A 22,136-nucleotide genomic window follows, 5' to 3' on the forward strand; every position below is an offset into this window, starting at 1 on the left:
TTCATATATCAAAATTATAAATTATAATGTAGTCTATAACTATTTCTGATAATTATATTTTGATCATCATTTAAATATAAATCAAATGAATTATAAAAAATATTGTATGAGTATATAACGTGTGCATCGGTGTACTAGTATATATAAAGTTTGGAAACGAGGTGATATATAAAGTTGCAGAAATACACAAGAATTTATCTTTGGTTAGCAAGATAGGAATCTGTTACAAAAAGGGCAGCCAGAAACAGAACATATTCACACCAAAAACCCACAAAACACACACACACCGCTCCCAAGTCCCAATAGCAGCCACCCCTCCAAATCCGAACAGAGTCCCTCCCCTTTTTTTCATCTGGCAAAAAACCCAAAAAACTTGTGAGAAAAATAAGACCAAAAACACAATCCCATTTTACTTAACTCGATCCCAGATTAACACAAAGATTATTCTATATAACAGACAATTTCTTGTAATGGTTAGGTATCCCAAATCCCCTATTCAATAGTCAAGAAAGAAATCTCTTCCTTTCTTTAGTGTATCCTTTACAGAAACAGATAATAACAATTTTAACAATAGCACATCATCATATACTCTTCTTCCCCCCTATTGTCCTTCTTTCTTCAAAGAATGCTTCCCCAAATTAGCATTCTTTTGGTCTGCCTCTTCATTTGCATTTCTTCTTCTTCTACTGCAGCTTCTGATTTCTTGAATCTCACAATCCCACATCAACACCCAAACCCTGAGGCCGTGGTTCAACAAGTACAGAGGTAAAAAAAAATTCTGACCCTACATGTTATACACACATTGGGGGTGTTGTAATCTTGCATTTTGCAACAAGAGTGATCATGATTCTGTCTTGTTTTTCTGACCATTTTTTGGGGATTTTATTGTATGGGTATCTCTCTCTTTGGCAGAGAAGTTGGGATTATCTCAAGAAGAGTGTGTAGTGTTACAAGTTTCAAGACAACGCTTGCTTACATGTCTTATCTTGTTTTGGTTATTTGGGAAGTTTATGATATGGAAATTGGGACATCCCTTTTTCTTTTTTTCTTTTTTGATGAGTTGTGTGGTTCTTTTTTTCTTTCTTTTCTTGGTGGTGGCGGAGACATCTCATGTTGCATAGCTATTCTTTTGTCGAAAACTTCCCCTACCATGTGTTCTTTTATTAGTTTACACCGAGTTTTGAACGTTGTTTCTTGATTTCTTGGTACTCAATGGCATTTCAAGAAATGGAATAGGAACCAGCAGTGGCCTGACAAATTTGACATTTAGATCGCAAAAGCATTTGTTTTTTTGTTTTTTTAAATGTGTAAAATACACCTGATTCCATTTCTATGTTTTTCCTTTTTTGCATTATTCTGTTTCCATTGTCATTTTATCCACTTCTTGTAGAAAAATATATGAAAAATACCACGTAGGGTCCATTTTCTGATGCCTCTAATTAATTTCCCAATTCATCCATTCAGAAAATATTGTAGAGGGATTAAATCGGAGAGTTGCATTTCATTTAATCTATATATATAATTCAGTTTTCCTCCTTTTTTTGAATTTTCTGAAGTTTCTTTCGAGTCTACATTTTTGCCATTTGATTGACTCCAAAGTCACACACGAGGTGTACGTGGATGTAAGAATTTATCCATGAGACTGATGTAATAATGCACCTGGATAAAAAAAAAATATATATATTTATACTATATTATTAACTGTGAAGACATGATAATAACTATCTAGAGAGGACACTAACTTTTTTTTCCAATTTTACCCTTATGATACTAAGATTACACTTTTATTTTTTGTTTTTTTTTAATTTCAACACACTTTTATTTTTATTTTTTTTATTTCAATCATTCAAATATCAATTTAGTCCCTCCATAATTTGTCAAATTTAACTTTAGTCCATCGATAATGATAAAAAGATTATACACATATGCATCGCGCGTGTGCAGAATAACTAGTATATTTTAAAAAATTGTGTATAAAATTTTGGTGTCCTTGAATCACAGGCTCGATTCTTGTGATATTTGTACAGGAAACTCAACGACTCAATATCAAGAAGGCAAATGCTACTAACAGACCAACCCCAATGTCTGACTGGAAACCCCATCGATGACTGTTGGCTCTGCGACCCCGATTGGGAAGCCAACCGGCAACACTTAGCGGATTGCGTCATCGGCTTTGGCCAAGCGGCACGAGGAGGAAAAGGCGGCCGCTATTATCTCGTAAGCGATTCCTCTGACCATGACACAGTGAACCCTGTCCCTGGAACCCTCCGTCACGCTGTCATCCAAGATGAGCCCCTGTGGATCATCTTTCAATCCAGCATGCTCATCAAGCTCAAGCACGAACTCATTGTCAATAGCTACAAAACCATCGATGGTCGTGGGGCGGACATCCGCATAACCGGGAACGGATGCATCACGTTGCAAAACATAAGTAACGTGATCATCCATAACATACACGTCTACAACTGCCAACCCTCTGGAAACACCAACATACGGTCCAGTCCCACGCATGTAGGTCACCGTGGTCGATCCGATGGAGACGGGATATCGATATTCTCATCAAGAAACATATGGATAGACCACTGTGCCCTGTCCCATTGCACCGATGGACTGATAGACGCTATCATGGCGTCCACGGCCATCACCATTTCTAACAACTACTTCTCACACCACGACGAGGTCATGTTGTTAGGACACGACGATAGGTACTTGCCGGACTCTGGAATGCAGGCACGACGAATGGTTAATCTTATAGTTTTGTGTATTTTGAGTGAATTAAGTTGGTATTCTGATCCGCCTCGACATGGTAATAGGTAACGATCGCGTTTAATCATTTCGGAGAGGGGCTGGTGCAAAGGATGCCAAGGTGTAGGCGAGGGTACATACACGTTGTGAACAATGATTTTACACAATGGGAAATGTATGCAATTGGTGGGAGTGCTAATCCTACCATCAATAGTCAAGGCAATAGGTACACTGCCCCGGTCGACCCTAATGCTAAGGAGGTAAATTTTGCTTGAACAAGTTTCTTGTGACACGGTCACATGAATATTTATCTATGAGACTGGTCAACCATATCGATCTTTACAATAAAAGTAATACTCTTACCTTAAAAAGTAATATTTTTTTCATGGATGACCCAAATAATAGATATGTCCCACAAAATATGACCCGTGAGACCGTCTCACACAATTTTTTGTCATTTTTGCTTAGCATTAACAAATTAGACCGAATAATGGTCCTGTATAATCAATCATTGCAAGTTTCACCGTGTAGGTGACGAAACGCGTGGATACGGACGAGAATGTATGGAGTGAATGGAATTGGAGAACAGAAGGGGACGTATTGGTGAATGGGGCATATTTTGTGCCGTCCGGTGGCAGCCGGAGCGTCCAGTATGCCAAGGCATCTAGCGTCGAGCCTCGGTCTGCCTACTTCGTCAACCAACTCACTATGAGGGCCGGTGTTCTTGGCGGCCCCAGGTACATACATATAAATTATTTTAACTCCAGTCTGTGCCCAAACACACACACGGGGACAAAATAATATTTTAAATTGTAGAAATATTCAAGATTCAAAGTGATGCAATTCAAAAAGAAAACGAACACCACTTTCACCACTAAAATAAGGCATTTTTTTGGTGGGTGTGGTCCCTTTACTTGTAAATTCGTTATATGGGCCCACCAAACGATGACCCTAACCTGTTGGGCCCATTGGACTTAAACTTCCTATTTGAAGAAGGTTGGAGGACAAAAACAAACAATTTCCAAAACTTTCAAATGTTAATCCAAACATGTTCCTTTCTAGCATAGGTCTACCCATTTGTCGCGTGCATCGACGTTTTGAAAGCGATAGAAAATGTTTTCTAGTGGTTCAACATGTGAGGTAGGGTTTACCCTTTAATTCGCATCATTCACATTTAGAACCAAGAAACTGACATTTTACATCATTATCATAATAACGCAGGGACAACGGCATTAGCATGTCATACGGCGGAGGGGCCACAACCGGTGTAGGAGGTAGCGATAATGGGTCCGCCGGAGATGGCGACTTGTGGGGAATGATATTCGGGAGCGGCACAACACCAACACATTCTTCTCCAACCACCACGACGTTTTTGTCACTTCTAATTATTTTGATTACTATGTGCAGTGCCACTCACCCTCATTACTCTATCTTCTTGTTATTATTATAGATATTTAAGAAAAAATCGACAAGATTTTAAAATAGACAAGGAAGGAAAAATTTTTTTTCAAGATTTGATCTATGGCATAGGCCCACTAATATTTTATTCAAATTGAGTTGCAATCGTAACTCATAAACAAAGTCGTTTACATGCGTTTCGAAAGTTGTATGCAGATCATGTTACGATGTGTTTCATTTGTGTTCCCTAAAAATTTTCATTCGACAACTCATCAGACATTAAATTGAGCACCAATGCAAAATACTTCGGAAATGTCAACAAAAGTTGTCCAACAAGTTGAAGTCCAATCCATTGTCTAAACTCTAAAATTCTAAAGACGGTGTATTAAAGGCAACCAATAAATTCTAAGATTCATTTACCAGAACAATAATTAAAGCATAGAACACGGATATTACGATAAGGAGCACATTAGCACAGTAATCAGTTGAAAGACTGTGCAGAATAGCATTATGTAGAAACCAGGAAAAAAGTCCAAATGCACAAATGGATTATCTACCAGAACATTGTTATGATGATGGTCAAGTATTTCGAGTTCATAAAAAAATTCAACATGCATGAAAATTATGAGCCTGTCAAATTTTCAAGATAACAAAATAAACAGTTCGTAAGGTAAACATAAGGTTGTAGCTTGCTAACGGTGGATGCAATACATCCACAATTTCCAGAGCTCGGCCATGTTTTACACCTGCAGCAAAATAGAATGCTTTGGAAGATTGGAGATATAGACTACAGATCTAGATATAGGTAAGAACATATTACAGAGACAGAAAAACATTGGTAGAGTTGAAACAGCAGACAAGTCCTTTATATATCCTCATACTCACAAGCTCGTATCTTCAGGCTATAGTATAGCAAGGGCATACTTAAAATTTCAAAGGATCAGGAGTTCGTAATTTTTCAAACTGGGTGTTTCTGTATTTATACCTTAAACTCCGTGTGCTCATCTAACTTATCCTATACAGTTGTCTTCAGAAGCCCCACAACATTGTGTCATCGAGGGTGAGAATGATACTGCATAAGTTCAACATATCATGCAATCTTGGAGGTGAGAGCTAGTTTTGGAAAATTCAATGTCATTAACAATTCAAACACTGTTGATTATTTCCCTCGAATAAACTCAAATCCGTTTTGAGTCTGCTTCTTAAGTTGCCTGCCTGCTAAGGTGAGAAAAATGTTTGAGAGCAGGAGGATTAGAGTTGTTTAGTAATCCATAATATAAAGAAACTGCCTCTCGAAGGATGTAAAAGTTGAAAGACACAAAGTGTACTAAGGTGCGCTAATTGCAGTTGGACTAAATGAACATCTCTTGACATGCCAGCATGTTATGTATGTTGCTTTCTCACACAGACGTATACCACCGTGCCAAATATGATTATGATCACAATGGATGTATTTGTTTATGATCACAACGGATGAACGGAACCACATTGGTCATGATATTCAAATGTGCATAGGATGACACATTATAGCCCAAGTCCTTGAAAAGTACAAAAGACGAGACATATGGGATCTGTATAGTTACCTCGAGGCGTTATAACCACCCTCCTTTGCTACTTCCATCGCCCCAAGAGCTAGCTGCAGCTTTGCCCCAAGAATCAGATGGCCCAATGTCCTTAGCAGATTCTTTTGTCTGCCCTCCATCACTAGCTTCTGGACGATTCCAGTTTCCGAATGAGCTAGCATTCTCTGGGGCAGTTTCCCTGGAGCCAGCTACCGCTTTACCCCATGAATCTGATGGTTCTTTGTCCTTGGTAGATTCTTTGGTTTTATTTTCATTACTAGGTTCTGTTTTGCTCCATCTTGAATACTCATTTTGTGAGGCAGTTTCCCAAGAAGTTGATACAGCTTTGCCCCATGAGTCAGATTGTCCTTCACCTTTTTTAGATTCCTTCGATTGCCAAGTATCCATTTCAGCGTTGCCAGATGGTTTATTCCACTCGGTTGATGGATTCTGATTTGTTCCCTGATTGTTTTCCTTATCTCCCCAGTTCCAACTGCCTTGGCTGCTGCTACTTTTCCATCCCTTGGAATCATTGTTTGAACCTTTATTCCAGCCGTAGGGCTTTTCCTCACGCAAATCACCTCCAGAGTTTTTCCAATCACCCCGACCACTGCCTCTAAAACCACCACGACCACGAAATCCTCCATCTCTGTCAGATCTCCCTCTACCTCCAATGCCTCCCCTGTCAGAACCCCATCTGCTTTCAAACCCACCACGATCCGTATCACTACCTCCAAAATCACCACGACCTGATCCACCTCTACCCCGGAAACCACCACGATCACCTCTTCCACCGCGACCTCTCCAATTTCCACCTCTTCCCCTGTCGCCTGTGTCATCTAGATTATTGCTCCTATCAGTACCATTTCCAGAGTTCCACTTGCTTTTGCCACTCCAAGAAGAGCCCAGGTTACCACCAGTATCATGTGTTTCGCCTTTCAGCCAATTACTTTGTCCCCATCCAGTAGATGAACCTCCATCAACATTATTTTCACTCTTCCATGAACTAACTTGCCCATCTTTTGCTTTGTCTTGAGAAACCGAACTCCAATCAGATGACTGACCATTGAAGGAAGTGTTTCCAGTGGCCCACGAAGACTTATTATTTCCATTTGGTTTCTTTTCTTTGTTCCAACTATCAACATTTCCAGACGATGCTTTTCCCCAATCAGACGTGACAGAATTGTTGGAAACATTTGGCAAGTTCCAGCCACTGGGCTTATCATCCTCATTACGTTTTGTGCTATCCCATTCATTTCCTCCACCAGCATCTTTATTACCATCTGATCCTTGTTTCCACCCTGATTCCTTGTCCTTGCCCTCGTTTGATTTACCCCAACAGTCATCCTTCTTGCCCCACGATTGTTTACTATCCTGCTTCCACGACGGTCCAACATCAACACCAACAGACTTGGGTTTACTCCAACCGTGAGCTTGCCCTTTTTCAGTAGCAATTCCACACACCATTTTAGTATCCCAGTTTTTAGTTTGACTGTCACTTATGTTAGCACTACCCAAATTAACCCATTCCCTAGAAGAACTGCCAACGTCCGCATTGTTTCCGGTAGAATCAGACTTGTCGTTCCATTTTTCTGACAAAATCCACTGAGATTGCTCCTGGCATTTCGTAGAAGGACCTTCCAATTCAGACTCTCTGCCTTTACCCCAAGTAGACCCACTCTTTCCCCAGCCTCCCACACCATCTTTTTTGGTATCACACTGGTTTTCAGTAGAAGCAGACCCATTGTTCCTTTTTTCTGACAAATTCCACTGAGATAGCTCCTGATTTTTCTTAGAAGGACCTTCAGGTTCAGACTCTCTGCCTTCACCCCGAGTAGACCCACTCTTCCCCCAACTTTCCACACCATTTTTTTTAGTATCACCCTGGCTTCCCCATTTACATTCATCCACGACAGCAGAGTCCGTCAATGCAAATTTATCTTCCTTCCAAGAACTTGCTTCTGGTTTATTAAGTTCTCGACTTGCATCACCCCATCCCCCACTCTGTCTATCTGATGAAACATCAGAAGCACCCCAAGCTACCTTACTTCCACAGTTATCACCAGCAGTGCTCCACTTCTCAGCAGCTTTGCCCCAAGATTCATTTTTCTCTGCATCGTGAGAGTTATCATGATGTGGTTCAACAGATTTGCCCCAGCTAGCCGGAGTACCAACGCCAACAGCAGTAGATGAACTAGCTTGCTTCCATCCACTACTGGTTCCCCAACCATCAACCGGCCTAGCATCAGGAACTGTTTTCTCACCAACAGAGACTGCACCCCATGATGAATTTTGATTTGAAGTCGCTTTGATCTGCCAACCAGAATCTTCTGCACGACATTTAGTGCAAGAGAAGTGAGTCAAAAGAAATTATTATAAGAAGCTCTTACAAGATGCATGTATGCATTTTCCACCAGGATTGTATCCAGATTACCCTCAGTTAAAACCAAATCTTCAAGAAGGAAAGTAAAAACAGATACTCAAAGAAAGTTCAACCAAATAAATGAAGACTGAAATTAACTATCCAGTGCAGCTTCTCAAGACTAAAAGTGCCAAGTAGCCACCAGTCTTGGCAATCTAAGCTGACGGATAAAGTTATTCCAGATTATCTTTTGTTGAATTTGGTATTATTTTTTAACGCAACTTTTGTCATCTATAGTTATTTAATAAAGTAAGAGGGTGGTCTGGTAACTATCTTTGGTACATCTATGTAAACTTCCAAACTTAACCCCAAGTCAATAAAGAAAAATTTTGATGAAATGTGCAATTTAGTAATTCTACTTATTCTCATTTTATTTTCACAAGTTTTACCCAGCTTTAAAACTGGAAAATGACTCCCACCTTCATGGTTATTTAACTGCTTTGGGGTAATTTTTTTCTTTTTCAAAATCAATTGACAATTGAGCATATATGTCACGCACTGCATGTGCAAGACGCTAGTTTTTATAAAATTAGAATTGGATTATCCTTTTGAAAAAGGAAATGGCTATAAAAGATCCAGAGCCGCATGGGTGGCATGGGATTACCAAAAGAACACGCAAATAAACTGGTATATCTTCTACGTAAACTTTTTCTGCAAAAGGAAAAGACGGAGTGTTCTTGCATAAACTACCTCTAGTTAGCAATTTAAACTGATCTGATTTTTAGGATATGAAGATGCACCAAAAATACCTTTCATGGCATCACCAGCCACAGGAACAACGGCACCAGGTTGATTTGTAAGCTGCAAATACTTATTAGTTCATCATCATTACTCATGTATGATAACAAACAGATGCACTGTCATAACAATACACGAAACCCTAAAATCAAACTAACCGACAAGTCTGATGTTGGCAAAGACGACCAAGAAGACCTGCAAATGTAAGCACACCATATCGAATGTCAGCAAGGGAACCAACAATAACAAATAATGCAAACGTGGAGCCCGTTTTTCTCTCGATCATTTCCAACTTTAGCAGTGATTCCATATAGGCATTACATCTTCCATTTCATTAGTTAAATGGGGAATTTCTCAGAATATTTAATCAAGGTTCTAAAATACGTTAGGCGCTAGTTGGACGCAAGACCAGCGCCTAGAGCCTAGACCGCTTAGGCGGGGGACTAGGCGTCATTAGGCAGATTCCACGGTATCAAGAGACTTATAATAGTTCTTAGAATAGATTTCAGCCCAAACTTTGTTAAAATCCAATTGACACATGATTCATTCCTCTTGTTTCTTCTGCTTGAGACGGTATGGATAATAGGAAATGCAAGAAAAATCAAAACAAAGAAAAAAATTACCCGTAAGGGCTGGTTCGATTTTCTTATACATGCAGAAGTAAGCAGACAAAGGAGATGAGAGTGATGCCTTAGAACATGCACAAGTCAACAAATCGTTCAATCCCAAAAAACTAAAAGTAGAAACCTATAATTCTTTCTTATATCATGTCCTGGTTTAATTGGACTTTCAAAAATTAAAAGCCCAAAAAAAAATTCCCAAAATAACTCTAAACGCTTAGGCCCACCTAGGACCACTTAATACCTTTTCAGTGCGGTCGGGCGGCCGCCTAGCTCGAGTTTTAGGGCACTCGATTTGATTTATGTCAACAAAAGCAACTATCCACAATTGATCAATCTGCAGTTTCGATGATTTAAGAAAGGACCACTCTTTGCTTCTAGACTCAATTCTAAAACTAAGACCATTTATCCAAAAAAACATTTTTGAGAAAGAGAAAGGTGCACATTTTCAACACCATGACGATAAGAAGATTCCAGAAATTTGAAGTTCAAAAGAGTTCAACCTTTCAGTTGATCCACCAGCATTCCAATTGTTACCTTCTGTTGATAATGTTGCCCCATCCATCCAGTCTTCAAACAGCGTACATGTTTTTGTCCATGAAACAAGTATATGAAAAATGATTGTTATTGGACATGAATGCAGATTAAATAAAGTGATTGAAACCATAAAATGCCCATTACCACTTGCACCATCTAGTGTTTGAAGGAAATCAAAAGGTTTCACAGCCCCTGAGTCCTCCCTGTAGAGCACAAAAAAGTTCTTCAAAGACTATGGAAAACTAAACCAAAATTGAGGATCCCGTCAATTATTTTCAATTCAGTAGCAAAATGTTGCCATACCCCTGGGAGATGGCTGGATTTCTTCCGCGAACCTCAGATAAATGCTCACATTTCACTGCAACATTACAAGAGGTGTGCTTTAATAAACAGAAAGACAAAAGGATCAATATCATTTCATCGTACCCGTTAAAATTTTTTTTTGTGAGTCCAGCTTCACGGTGACACCAAAACGACGAATAGCCAATACTCGACAAAGATAACCCTTCAAAGGGCCAACACGGATTCTTAATGATTGGCCAACAGAGAACATTCCATTGTCCTCGCGTTTAACTGCATTGAAAAAATAAATTTTACAGCTTAAAAGAAGCAGTAGCTTCAAATGAATCCAACATGAGATTTTGAAATCTAAAACATACAGTTGGATTTATCATCCTTCTCTTGCCAAGATTTGCTAGGAGATAAAGGAGATTTTGGTGATGATGGTAAATCCATAAAGCTTGACGACCCAGGTTCACTACCCTGAAACCAAGTTAAATTTTGACTGCAAGTGAGAACAGTATTCTGTCAAAACAAGAAAAGCAGTTAAAATTCCTGGTTTTGACAATTCAATACAGACAAACCTTTGCATTTGATGAAATACCGGAAGAATTGACTTTCTCACATAGCTGCCCTTTAATGCAGATATAACCATCATTCTCCTGTTCACTTTCATCACACAAAAACAATATCCCTTTGTATATCTTTTTAACAATCCCTTGTTTATCCTGCAATGCCAATTTAACAAGCACTTATGCATATTAGCCTTTCAAAACTCAAAGCAAACACAAAACATTGAATTCTAGTTAGAATTTTAATGCCGTACCTTTAATGGACCTTCTAAAACCCTAACACAATCGTTAATTGATACGGTTTTTGAGTGGTGGTCTAACACAGAGAATAATTTTTTATCAAACGATGCACTTTTCAGATCACTTTCTTTAACAGTGACCACAGTTGGTCCTTCTGAGCCTTCTTTAATGACCTGAAATAAAAGAAAAGGCATAAAACCAGAGTATATCGACATATATGAACTGTTCAATCAGCTACAGTTTTATGAAGTGTAAAATGTTTAGACCTTGACACTATCACCCTTCTCTGAGCCAATGACAACACCAAAATCCCTCCGCCTGGCACACAGGTCAGGATCGTATCGTAAAAATGATTTTAAAAAAAAAAAATATATATATATATATATATATATATATATATATATATAAAGAAGTCCCAAAACATGATAACAACAAGAGACCTACCCAAAAAAAACCAGATCATGCATAAAACTCGTTCCGACATCAGAGCTAGACGAACCCTTTGATTTCCCTCCCCCTTTGTCACCCTTTGATTTCCCTCCCCCTTTGTCCTGCTTTACATCTTCAACTTTCTGCTTCTTTTTTTCACCAAAAAGTTGAGAAAGCCACTGTACATCAGTAGATTCATCCTTCTTTGAACTCTCAAATTTCAAGAGCTCGTCTTTAGTAGGAACTACACCCCAATAGTTTAATGAGTCAATGGGTATTTTTTTGTATATATAACCATCCTTCAGCATCATCCCATCAAGAAACTCAAACATCTCATTAGTATCACGGTCCCGGCGATATTGGATAAGAGGGCGGAACTCCCTGCATTAGTGGCATGTTAAAGACCAATAAACACAGTGAAATAAAATATTGAACACTAAATTACTCAAGTTCGCTAGAGTTGATCAGTCTTTGTGCCGGGACGGCAGTCCTCTTAGCAGCAATGCCTCCACCCTACACATGCATACCCAGCATATTATGAAAAAAATCTTTACTAGCATCATAAAAAATGTGATTCATAAGTGAACTTTGTGTGGTTGCAAGATCAAGTACTTAATCTTTTGGTCTACTATGACTTTTACTGAAGAAAATGAATACTAGGCAATAAGTGAATTCAACTACTAGTCCACCATCATCACCACCCAAAGAAAGAAAAAGTGATCAATATATTATCAGCACACAAAATTGTAATGGAGTGCAGCCAGTTGAAATGAAGGTTCAATATCATATCTAACATAGCATAACCAAGTTAGTTAGATCATGTAACAAAGTAGGGGTATTCAAAATCAAATAATAGCTCCCAGTTCACTTATTTCAGCCAAATAAAAGAAAATAGTGGAGCACAAAATATAGCTTTAGTCCAACCATCAAAACCAACTCGTGAAGGAAAGGTTAAAAAGGAAAAAAGGCTACAATTCGGATAAGTTAAATCTTCACAAATGTCCTGGAAACGGTCAAAGAGGGTAATTAGTTTCAATGTAAGCTAATTCTAAAAATTAACAAATTTCAAGTTGAAAAACATGAAAAATTCATTATCTTAAATGTGTTCATTTCTTTCAAAAAATAAAATAAAAAGTGTGAAGTCGTGTAAACATTAAAAACAATATGTAGAACAAATCAACTTACAAATTTTCCAGCCATTGCTTTCAAATCAATCCTTGGAATCAGCTTTGCAGTCACCTTTTTCCGAGAATCATTCACAGCTACGACCTAGATTAGTCATTGAAACATTACAAGAGATTTTCCGACAGATGATAAAAAGGATTGCAATAGCATGTCGAAAAGACATACACCAAGATAAGGAACTAAGAGCATTTAACATTTCAGTACATGGACAATTACTTACCATAGCAAGATCACCTTTGTATTTCCCACTCTTTACACGGGCCCACATACCCTTGGAAATTCCACAAGACTTGCTCCTCACAGACAACAGCTGAGACATTTCATTGTTTGGCAGAGGTGCTGATTTAGTTGAATATACGGTGCAAAGCCCTTTGCATGCCTACAGTTTCATAAACAAACTGATCAGCATTTATTCAATCCCCACCCTGAGCAGCAAACAAGAAGAAGTTTGAGCAAAAAGAGTAGGAAGAGCACCTCGTAGATATCAGATTGTTTATCAGCTTCAATAAATATGAAGCCCTTTACATGATCAGGTGCAAATGCAGAAATTATCTGCAGCTTAGTTCCCAAACATTTTAAATCCACATATTTCTGCATAAGACAGAATGCAGAATACCTCTCGCGGCCAACCTATCACAAATATCTTTGCGATTAATTTAAAGGGAAAAAAAAAAGAAAGTGGCACATAACAATCTTCAAAATGCTGAATTAGCATGTCCCAAGAGTCTACAAAATCTACCATGCATTTGACTTTCCAGATTGTTGGATCCTTGGCAGATGGCACATACATGTTTCCCTCAAACAATCTCTTGCGATCACAAGTGTCTTCTGAATGAGTAACAAAATCAGCTCCTGATTTATATCGCTCTTCCATCATTCTTTCAAACTCTTCCTCGCTCATCACCTCCTCTTTAGGAATGAAAGAAAAGAGGCCGGCTTTCCCGGATTCAATCCTGTTATCAGGCTCCAGCGGAAATTCTTCTTCAAATAAATCTGTTCCAAATTAAGACAAAACATTAAGTATTTGAATGGGAAAAACAATAGATGATACAAGAAGAAAAAACTATTTGAATAATTTTTTATTTCAGATATTCACATCAGTCTATGTATTAAGCCCATACAGAGAACCGACCCAGCCGTTCGCTTCCCAAGGAGTGTGAGTGAGTTTACAAAAGATGGTTTGGTTGATAGATTTGGACATCCAGACACGATATTTTGGAAAAGAAACTCAAAGGACAAAAGTTGAGGCAGCAAAATGCAAGCATGCTGGGTAAATTGGTGAGGACGACTCTAGCAATTAATTTTAAGCCATCAAAGAATCAAGTGTACTTCCCAAAAGTTAAATGGATACAAACCTACAACTAGTCGGAAAAAAGAGATCTCTTGGAAAAATAGTCAAACAAATGAAGGTACAAAATAATTTCCTCACAACTTCAAGAATGGACATTTGAAGAAATGCAAACAAAAACCTGATTTGTCATAAAAAGAAAAACCAACGGCGCTAGAAAAACAGTAAATATCGTTCGAGCACATAAGCATGTACCCAAAACGAAGGCGGTAGTTCACAGGAGAGAAACACCGAAAAAATGAAAAAGCACACTTCACTCATGAAAAATCTTAATCCCCACAACAATTTCAAAAACACAGGAAAAAATAACGGATAAAATTAGGACTACTGTCAAACCCTCAAGCGCAATGTTGCAAACCAAAAAAATCCAATTAATCACACAAAAAAATCTAAAATCAGAAACAACACAAACAAAAACCCCCCAGAAAAACCCTAAACCAACCATTTATTCTAAAATAAAACCCACAAAAAAAATGAGAACGCAGACGTAACACCACATGAAACAGGATTGTACAAATCTTAGTTTTTTGTAACAAATAATTACCAAAATCAAACATGTCATCGTCGTCGCCGTCGCTGACGTCACTATCCTTGTCGACCTCGTACGACGTATCATCAAAGAACCGCAACGCTCCGCTTCGGTTCTTCCTTTTCCGTGAAGTTTTATCATCGTCTGCTCCAGCGCTCCATTTCCTCCTCCCCTTCCCACCACTGTCATTCACTTTCTCCTTGCCTTTGGCTGACACCATTGCAATTTTCTCAAAATTTCTTCAATTTTTTGGGGGATTCTCCGCTACTAACACAGGCCATGAAGCAGCATTTCGCACAATTGTTGAAGAAACAAATGGCGTGCAGAGTGAATCGTACTCTTCACGAGGGTCTGTCAAAGTGACGAGTAGAGTTATTTTCTAGGCCAAACGCACGCACATGTAAAAAAAATTCAACGGTTTATTTAATTTAGGAAATTTAATGACGTTTAAAATTTAGGAACTTTCATAAAATTTTATAAAATCAAGAAATATTTAATATTATCTTTAATTTTTAAAAAAATCTAAATATATTTAAACTTTTGAAAAAAATTAATTCTATAAAATTTATTAACATACAAATATTAAAATCTAAAATATAACTATAAATTGTCAAAAATTATTTTTAATACCCAAATATTTAGATGAATGATTAAAACTTTTAACACATTCAGAGGCTATTCTTTCGATATATCTTTCATTGTCATCTTTTCTCTTCTCATTTATATAAATCACTCTCTCTTATTTTCGTCTATATCAATTTTTTTTTTTCATTTAACTTTTTATTTTAATATAATATGAAATTTTGAATTTTATAATTAATTTTTTAATTTTTAATTATTTATTTATACAAATGAATATAATATTTAATAATAATAAAAAGTAATTCAAAAAACAATGTAATTTAATTATTAAACAAATACAATAAAAAAATAAAAATTGGGGTATTAAGCTATGATTCATAAAAAAATTATAATATAAAATTATTTTTTTCTTTATTATTTAAAATATGACATGTGAGATCATCTCACACAAGTAATACTTTTTTATAGATGACAAAAATAAAATATATATCTCACAAAATACGACCCATAAGACCGTCTCCCATAAGTTTTAATCATAAATTATTTAGATGTGAATTGAATATGTAGTCAATTAAGAAAATTTTGAAGACAAAAACTTGTATAAGACGATTTCACGGATTGTATTTTATGAGACGAATTTTTTATTTGGGTCATCTCAAATATAAGTTCGAGATAGGTGTAGAATTTATACTATATTAGTGTAAAACCTATATTAAAATAGAATTATTAGATTGTTTATGCGGTAGAATATCATGCAACTACAAAGCATAACGAAGCGCATGGATTGCACAACTAAACGTGGCTTCGTTTTCATATCCCAAATTTAATTCACAAAACCAAAATAGATTGGGATTGCATCATCAGTTGATTCAAAAGATCAACTAAAGTCGATTAGCCAATAACATTTTAACCATCACAACTCTTGCATCATCAGGAAGGCTGAAAAAGAGGTCCATGTCCGGAGTTTTGTTCACGAGAAGCCTCGCGACGATTATCTTATCTCGCGTGGACAATCCTGGAATTTTACCGAGTTCACCATAGACTTGTTTTCGAGCGTTTGATACCTCATACTCATGCCCTAATCGTTTGATAATTTCACCAAAACTGATGCCGACAGATTCGGAGAGATCAACAATGGCCCTGAATGGATCATCATAACCATGATCTGAAAGCTTCCTTTTCCTTGGCATTTGCTTCTTTCCTGTCTCACTTTCTTGAAGACGACACACAGATACCTCATTTTCATCATCGAGCCCCTCGTTGATGCAACAGTCGAATTCTAGTGCCATTTCTTTCTCATTTTTTCCTGAATCTGTTGTATCTATTTTTTTATCAGTATCAGAAAAATTTTCGGTATTTTCTCTTATGATGGGATCATTTCCATATATTTGACACCAGTCATTGTAATGTGGCCAAACCTTGTACCTCATTGTACGAGCACCGCTGTCTATCTGAAATGATGTTTGATGAAAAACATAAGCAATGGAACAACACATTCTACGAGCATCAAAGAAAAACCAACTGGCCGTATCGAGCGGAAAAATAATGATTCGATGAAACAAGAAAGAGATGAAAGCCAATAATTCAAAGATGAGCCAAAGTATTATCATTCTAGGAAAGTATGTACACCCCAAAACAATTAAATTCTGAATAAAGCATGTCCCATACTGAATCATCCAAGAAGGGGAAAGAGCCAACAGAAAATAAAGAAAACCATGATCACCGTAAGCATAAACCACTGTCCCCAATTTTCAAACAATTAAAAGTTATGTACATCTGGAAGTAACATGGTCGATTAAATGATTTTTTTCATATGATGACTAAAGAAACCTAACCAATGGGTGGTACATGCTTCATCTCCTCTACGCTATATGGATTCAGCAACAGTTTTTTGTATCTAAAGAAAAAATAATAATGATCGCCCTGTGATTACTAAACATCAAAGAAACCACAGTCACAATTTTCAAAAGGGAGTTCAAAACCAATTTCAAACAAACCTTCACATATAAATCCCATGCATCATCTTGTGCCTCAATCGTGTACTCTTCTCCATTCCAATCAATCCCCCTTTGTGCCAGCATGCTTGTCAACATTTTATGATTTTTCTTCCAAACATGTAGCTTGGAATTTATGTGAGGCAAGGCCCTGATGTCAGTACCAGGAAAAGCTTTGACCATTGCCCTTTCAAGCACATGCAAATAGCCACCTCTGAAGCCATTTTCTTTTTTCCAGCCTCTGGTGATAATATCTTTTAGAGCACATATCAACACTTCCTCTTCTTTTACTGACCAAATTCGTCTGCATCCTTCCAATTTCGTTCCATCCCCTTGAGTTTGTTTACTTGGTGCAGGCTTCATTTCTGAAATACCAATACAGAAAACAATAATAACAGGAAGTAGGAACATAAACTTGAAAGATTTTTCTAGCATTGAAGCAAGCAGTTCTAATTTAAATCTGCTTATTTGGATCCAAATAAATAGGACAGTGTTTCTGCTAAAATTGGATACGACCAGGTTTATTTAGATTCAAAATTTTGTTGGTGACAAAAACTGGAATCATGAAGCTCGAAGAGGAAAAAGCTCAGTGACTTGGAAATTAATCTAATCTAGCAGCCATCTTCTCTCATCAAAGATCTACGACCAGCAGACCTAGTAGATTAGCCTCACATCAAATGTAATCCAGAAGTATGTGAGGAAAACTGAAACTTTCGTTTCAGCATCAGCCACCATTTGTCAGTGCAGACGACTGCTATCACAAACACACTCGAGCCTTCAACTCAAACTTTCTAAGAATACACAAGAAATCATAGGATATGTTCAAAAATGAAGATGTTGTAACAGATATATTTTCAAGCACCCATAGGCCCACTAATGCTAAAGGCTGGTTTTTGGCTTCCCCTTTTGATCTTCATGAGACAACTAAGAGGTTAATATTCGACCATCCTCCTCTGTCCTTGTCAGAAGTCAAATATAACATTATTATTCACAAAGAGTAGATACCAAACCTTGTGGCCTTATGAACAAAACTTGGGCTTCAGATTGAACAACTTGAAGGCTCTACCACCTCGAGCGTGAAATTCGAACTGGGGATCTAGGAACCATGGGCATACAGATCTCTCTCAGCGCCACTGTTTCTGTTTGAAATGAATTATCACTGATCTTAAATCAGTTAGCCATAGTTACTGGATTTTTTTTTATAAACATTAATCTTGACATCTCTCTCATTCAAATAACCTGCTTAAATTTTTTGTATGCATCTTTACAAATATCAATGTAGCCAAGAATCCAATCCAAATCTTTTTTTTAGTTAACCAACCAAACATTAACAAAAGTCCCATGCCCTTTTTTAGCTCTAAATAACACATATCAGTACTTTCCAAGCATGCATAGACTCACTGAAAATGAAATAAGTAAAACACCTCCAACTGAAGCCAAGAATTGATGAAAAACAGAAAGAAAACCCCAAATATGTTCCACTGCAAAACAAATTAGAAAGACCCTGGAAAACTAATATAGAAAATACGATCGGGTCTATGACAAAACAAAGAATAAAGAACAATTACCGATTTTGATTGAAATTCCACCGCGAAACTGGCAGGGGCCTACTACTGTGGGAGCATGATGACTGTGCGTGCACGAGACGAAAGATCGAGGATAAGTGAGTTGGTTTCGGCTTCGGTCACAGATTTTCGAAAAATAAAAATTACATTTTTTTTCTTTTTAAAAAAATATGTATTTTTTTAATTTACAATTTTCAACGTAATTTTTTTTAATTAAAAAAAATCTGATTTCCAAAGTAGATATTGAAAAAATGACTCATATCAAAAAAAAAAAGATATATAAGAAAGGACGACGATCATAACTTACATTTTTTTAAAAATAGTACATGCATCTGTTCAACTTTAAAAAATTGAGACACGTATGTGCCTCTTTTTTTTTTACAATCAAGCTCCCGCAATCACTCATTGATGGTATGAGAGGCATATAAACACTAACGGCTGATGTTTCTAAACACACAACTCATAAGAACAAAATATATTATCTACGAAGAGAGTTGGAGTGCTTAGAAGGTTTTAACCGAAAGAAAACAAACTACTTACAAATTTTTCGATAGCCAAAGGCCCAAAGGTAACGTTCGATCCGGTTCCGTATATTGTTTATTATGTTTATAATTGTGTATAGACATGATTTTGTTGAATAAACTCTAACACTTCTATGTCTTATGTCAATTTTCTCACACAATCTTTAAATTTAATTTTAAGAAAATACTCGTTTACTTTAATCACTCATACAAATTCTCTGTATGTGTGTGTGTCTATATATATTCTCTCATATTTTAAAAAATATATGCTTAAAGATTAGTAAAAAATAATAATTTTTTTTTGAAATAAATGACGGGCTTATCCGTCCCAAACAACTACAATCGAACTCTCATATCGTCGTGGCATGTAACAATTTTCGATTTGCAGGTATGATTTTTTTAATAAAAATTATCATGATTATGAGTCATTTAAAAAAAAAAAATTGGGGTAGAAAAAAAATATATTGTGATTTTCTTTTTTATTTGAGGTGAAAATTTATTATTCAAGAAAATATGTATTTTGTAATTATGTGATGGTTACTATCAAAGGTTTTTTTCTTCTTCTTCTCGTGATTTCTTATAAATTGACTTGTGAATTTATATATCTGAAATCTGCGTTTCCAAACATCATTTATCATTATGATTAAAATTTTAAGGTGATAATTTATTTATTTAGTTCGAATAGTATTAGACATTTTTCGAATTTTTCAAATGCAGTGTTTTATGGATTTGTTTATTTTATTTTTTAAGCTAAAGTTTATTACTGTTATTTTTTATCATTGATAATTTCATTTTGCATTTTCTTATTTTTTGATTAATTTCGTATTTTACTTGAGTTTTAACGTGTATATATCACATTTTCCACAAAATTTCGTAATGCATTCTCGTAATATGATTTTTTTTGTAAGACCGTCTCACACACGTTTTTTTCTTTTATAAGTCGTCGGTTTGTTGCGACAACCTTAGGATGAATTGATATTTTGGATCGAAATCGGGAGTAGTTAGTAAAATAATTTTTGTCATATATATTTTTTTAAAAAAATAATCTTCTTATTCAAATACCCTTAAGAACGTCAATTTTTTAAAATGATTTTTGATCAAATCTATTCCACAAACATCCCATCAAAAAATTGTATGCTGCTTTGCGCTAGAGTCTTGCATTTTCTTTGTCAAATTGCAAATGACAGAGATATTCCAAAAGTTTCATGTATTAAATCTCCAGATACAGGGGAAGCCACCAACAAAATTTGTTTGGTGAAATTAGTTATTTAGTGATAATTTTTTGCAGGTTTTTCAAATTCCATTACAAGAAGCTCGTCCGTCGGATGTATGATCTATGTTCAAGTAAGATTGATTGATTCCAAACGTTTGTTATTTCTTCTGTTTCGATAGACTTTCGTATGGATTTCTCGATCCGCAATCCCAGTTTCTTATTTGTTGTGGCTTTTTATGTGACTAGATCATTTAAAAACATGTATTCGAGATTTAAGCACAAAATTTTGCACCATCTTTTTAATCCAGTGATGGGTATCCAATATCTTCCACAAATATGCAAGAATTCTCTGTTGTCGATGGTTTTTTGGAAGTGACAGAAGGCTTGACAGACATGATAAAGTACGTGGCAAATGAGCCCTCCGTTGGGCTTTTCTATGTTCAGAAGCATATCCAAAATGCAGCGCCCAACCTTGTTAATCTCAAGAATAATGTTGTTGAAAAATCTCGTGAGACGGTATTGCATACAGAAGATTTAGAAGACTCTATGGCCATGATGAGATCGATGAAAGAATGTGGCTTCCCAGCTGCAGAAGAAATGATTGGGGAAATAAAAAAATCTCTTTCCATCATGGCAAATAAACAACCAAGAAAAGGATTACTCTCTAACTCTGGATCGGGTTATATTGGAAGAACTAGGTCGTGGTCACCAGCCACCTTGGGAAGTAATGCCATGTTTCCTCATCCGGATGATGAAAAGAATGGAGGCTATTTGTCTGGTGTTTTCAAGTCTGCAAAACAAAAGGTCACGAACTTAAAGTGGCCTCAAGTTGAGTCTAAGGATTCGATGAAATCCGAGGATACATCCCCAAACGCAAAAGAAGGCCATTTAACTGTGCCAGAGGCCGAGGGTGAAGATTTATTGTCGAATCAAGATGGTAAACAGCTTCAAGAAGAATCACAACTTAGTACAAGCTTGTCCCACCTAGCTTTACTTTCATTATGCGAGAACTATGATGAGTTCAAAGCTGATAGAGAAGCTAAATTGGAAGAATGGCTTGGAGGGGTGGCAAGCAATTAGGAGCATCATAAAGAGAAGAACTAGGGATCAAACAGTTCAAAGAACATCTTTCGGTAAGTGGATTTTCAGGGTTGCTGATGTTTGAACCTGTATCATACGAAAGAAAGGATGAAAAGTTTGGTGATCACAAATGTTTTTGAAGATTTCTTGTTGTTCCGTGGCATCGACCGTAAATGAATAAAAAACGTTAAGTTTACTGTTTACGTGCATGGCATATGCATTAATTCTTAGCAGTACTTATTAATGTGGATGAAAGGTGTACATATTACAGTTCTGGTATCAACGACGGGCTGTCGGATGTAATTCGTATGCTAAGTAATGGTCTTGTTGTGTTACGCGTGTTCCATTCTTTTTCTATTTGTCTGGCACGAGTATGGAAATGGCACAGAAAAGATTGTATGGAGTTCGAAATATAGTCCAGAATTTTCGACATAAATCTATCCTTATATCAGATGAGATTTTCTGCATTGTTGCTCCCGATTCTTTGAATGATCCTCTTTAAAATATTCAAAATTTTAAGCTTTTGCCTTTATAGGGTCTTCAGAAAATTCAGCAACAGATGAAATCTTGAAAAAAT

General features: G+C 36.6%; 4 protein-coding genes across 7 annotated transcripts; 2 read left to right on the forward strand and 2 right to left on the reverse strand.

Moving 5' to 3' along the window:
* Positions 1–201: 201 nt before the first annotated feature.
* LOC140820714 (probable pectate lyase 18) lies at positions 202–4,256 on the forward strand. 2 transcript variants are annotated; one of them, XM_073181039.1, is made up of 5 exons: positions 202–765; positions 2,028–2,742; positions 2,814–3,005; positions 3,277–3,482; positions 3,967–4,256. In XM_073181039.1, the coding sequence occupies exons 1-5, from the start codon at positions 626–628 to the stop codon at positions 4,193–4,195; spliced, it is 1,482 nt and encodes a 493-aa protein (XP_073037140.1). In that variant the 5' UTR covers positions 202–625; the 3' UTR covers positions 4,196–4,256. The 2 variants fall into 2 exon arrangements, with proteins under 2 accessions (XP_073037140.1, XP_073037145.1); XM_073181044.1 differs by having other exon boundaries at positions 203–765; positions 2,028–2,730.
* A 383-nt stretch (positions 4,257–4,639) lies between these two features.
* On the reverse strand, positions 4,640–14,980 carry LOC140820706 (protein RNA-directed DNA methylation 3-like). 2 transcript variants are annotated; one of them, XM_073181029.1, is made up of 19 exons: positions 14,620–14,980; positions 13,467–13,720; positions 13,202–13,357; positions 12,948–13,106; positions 12,728–12,811; positions 11,988–12,055; positions 11,558–11,923; positions 11,380–11,431; positions 11,128–11,286; positions 10,886–11,029; positions 10,682–10,784; positions 10,449–10,595; positions 10,326–10,380; positions 10,167–10,225; positions 9,989–10,055; positions 9,024–9,060; positions 8,877–8,928; positions 5,727–8,035; positions 4,640–4,889 (listed from the first exon to the last, which is right to left on the reverse strand). In XM_073181029.1, the coding sequence occupies exons 1-18, from the start codon at positions 14,822–14,824 to the stop codon at positions 5,736–5,738; spliced, it is 4,467 nt and encodes a 1,488-aa protein (XP_073037130.1). In that variant the 5' UTR covers positions 14,825–14,980; the 3' UTR covers positions 4,640–4,889; positions 5,727–5,735. The 2 variants fall into 2 exon arrangements, with proteins under 2 accessions (XP_073037130.1, XP_073037132.1); XM_073181031.1 differs by having other exon boundaries at positions 4,640–4,907.
* A 1,028-nt stretch (positions 14,981–16,008) lies between these two features.
* On the reverse strand, positions 16,009–18,878 carry LOC140820731 (uncharacterized). The gene is made up of 3 exons (XM_073181057.1): positions 18,749–18,878; positions 17,184–17,545; positions 16,009–16,637 (listed from the first exon to the last, which is right to left on the reverse strand). The coding sequence occupies exons 2-3, from the start codon at positions 17,541–17,543 to the stop codon at positions 16,068–16,070; spliced, it is 930 nt and encodes a 309-aa protein (XP_073037158.1). The 5' UTR covers positions 17,544–17,545; positions 18,749–18,878; the 3' UTR covers positions 16,009–16,067.
* Positions 18,879–20,352: 1,474 nt separating this feature from the next.
* On the forward strand, positions 20,353–21,894 carry LOC140820737 (uncharacterized). 2 transcript variants are annotated; one of them, XM_073181082.1, is made up of 2 exons: positions 20,353–20,610; positions 20,726–21,894. In XM_073181082.1, exon 2 carries the CDS (start codon positions 20,816–20,818, stop codon positions 21,557–21,559), a length of 744 nt encoding a protein of 247 aa, XP_073037183.1. In that variant the 5' UTR covers positions 20,353–20,610; positions 20,726–20,815; the 3' UTR covers positions 21,560–21,894. The 2 variants fall into 2 exon arrangements, with proteins under 2 accessions (XP_073037183.1, XP_073037174.1); XM_073181073.1 differs by having other exon boundaries at positions 20,354–20,610; positions 20,788–21,894.
* The last annotated feature ends 242 nt before the right edge of the window (positions 21,895–22,136 follow it).

This window comes from Primulina eburnea, chromosome 2 (assembly GCF_022965805.1).
Source record: "Primulina eburnea isolate SZY01 chromosome 2, ASM2296580v1, whole genome shotgun sequence".
Lineage (NCBI taxonomy): Eukaryota > Viridiplantae > Streptophyta > Magnoliopsida > Lamiales > Gesneriaceae > Primulina > Primulina eburnea.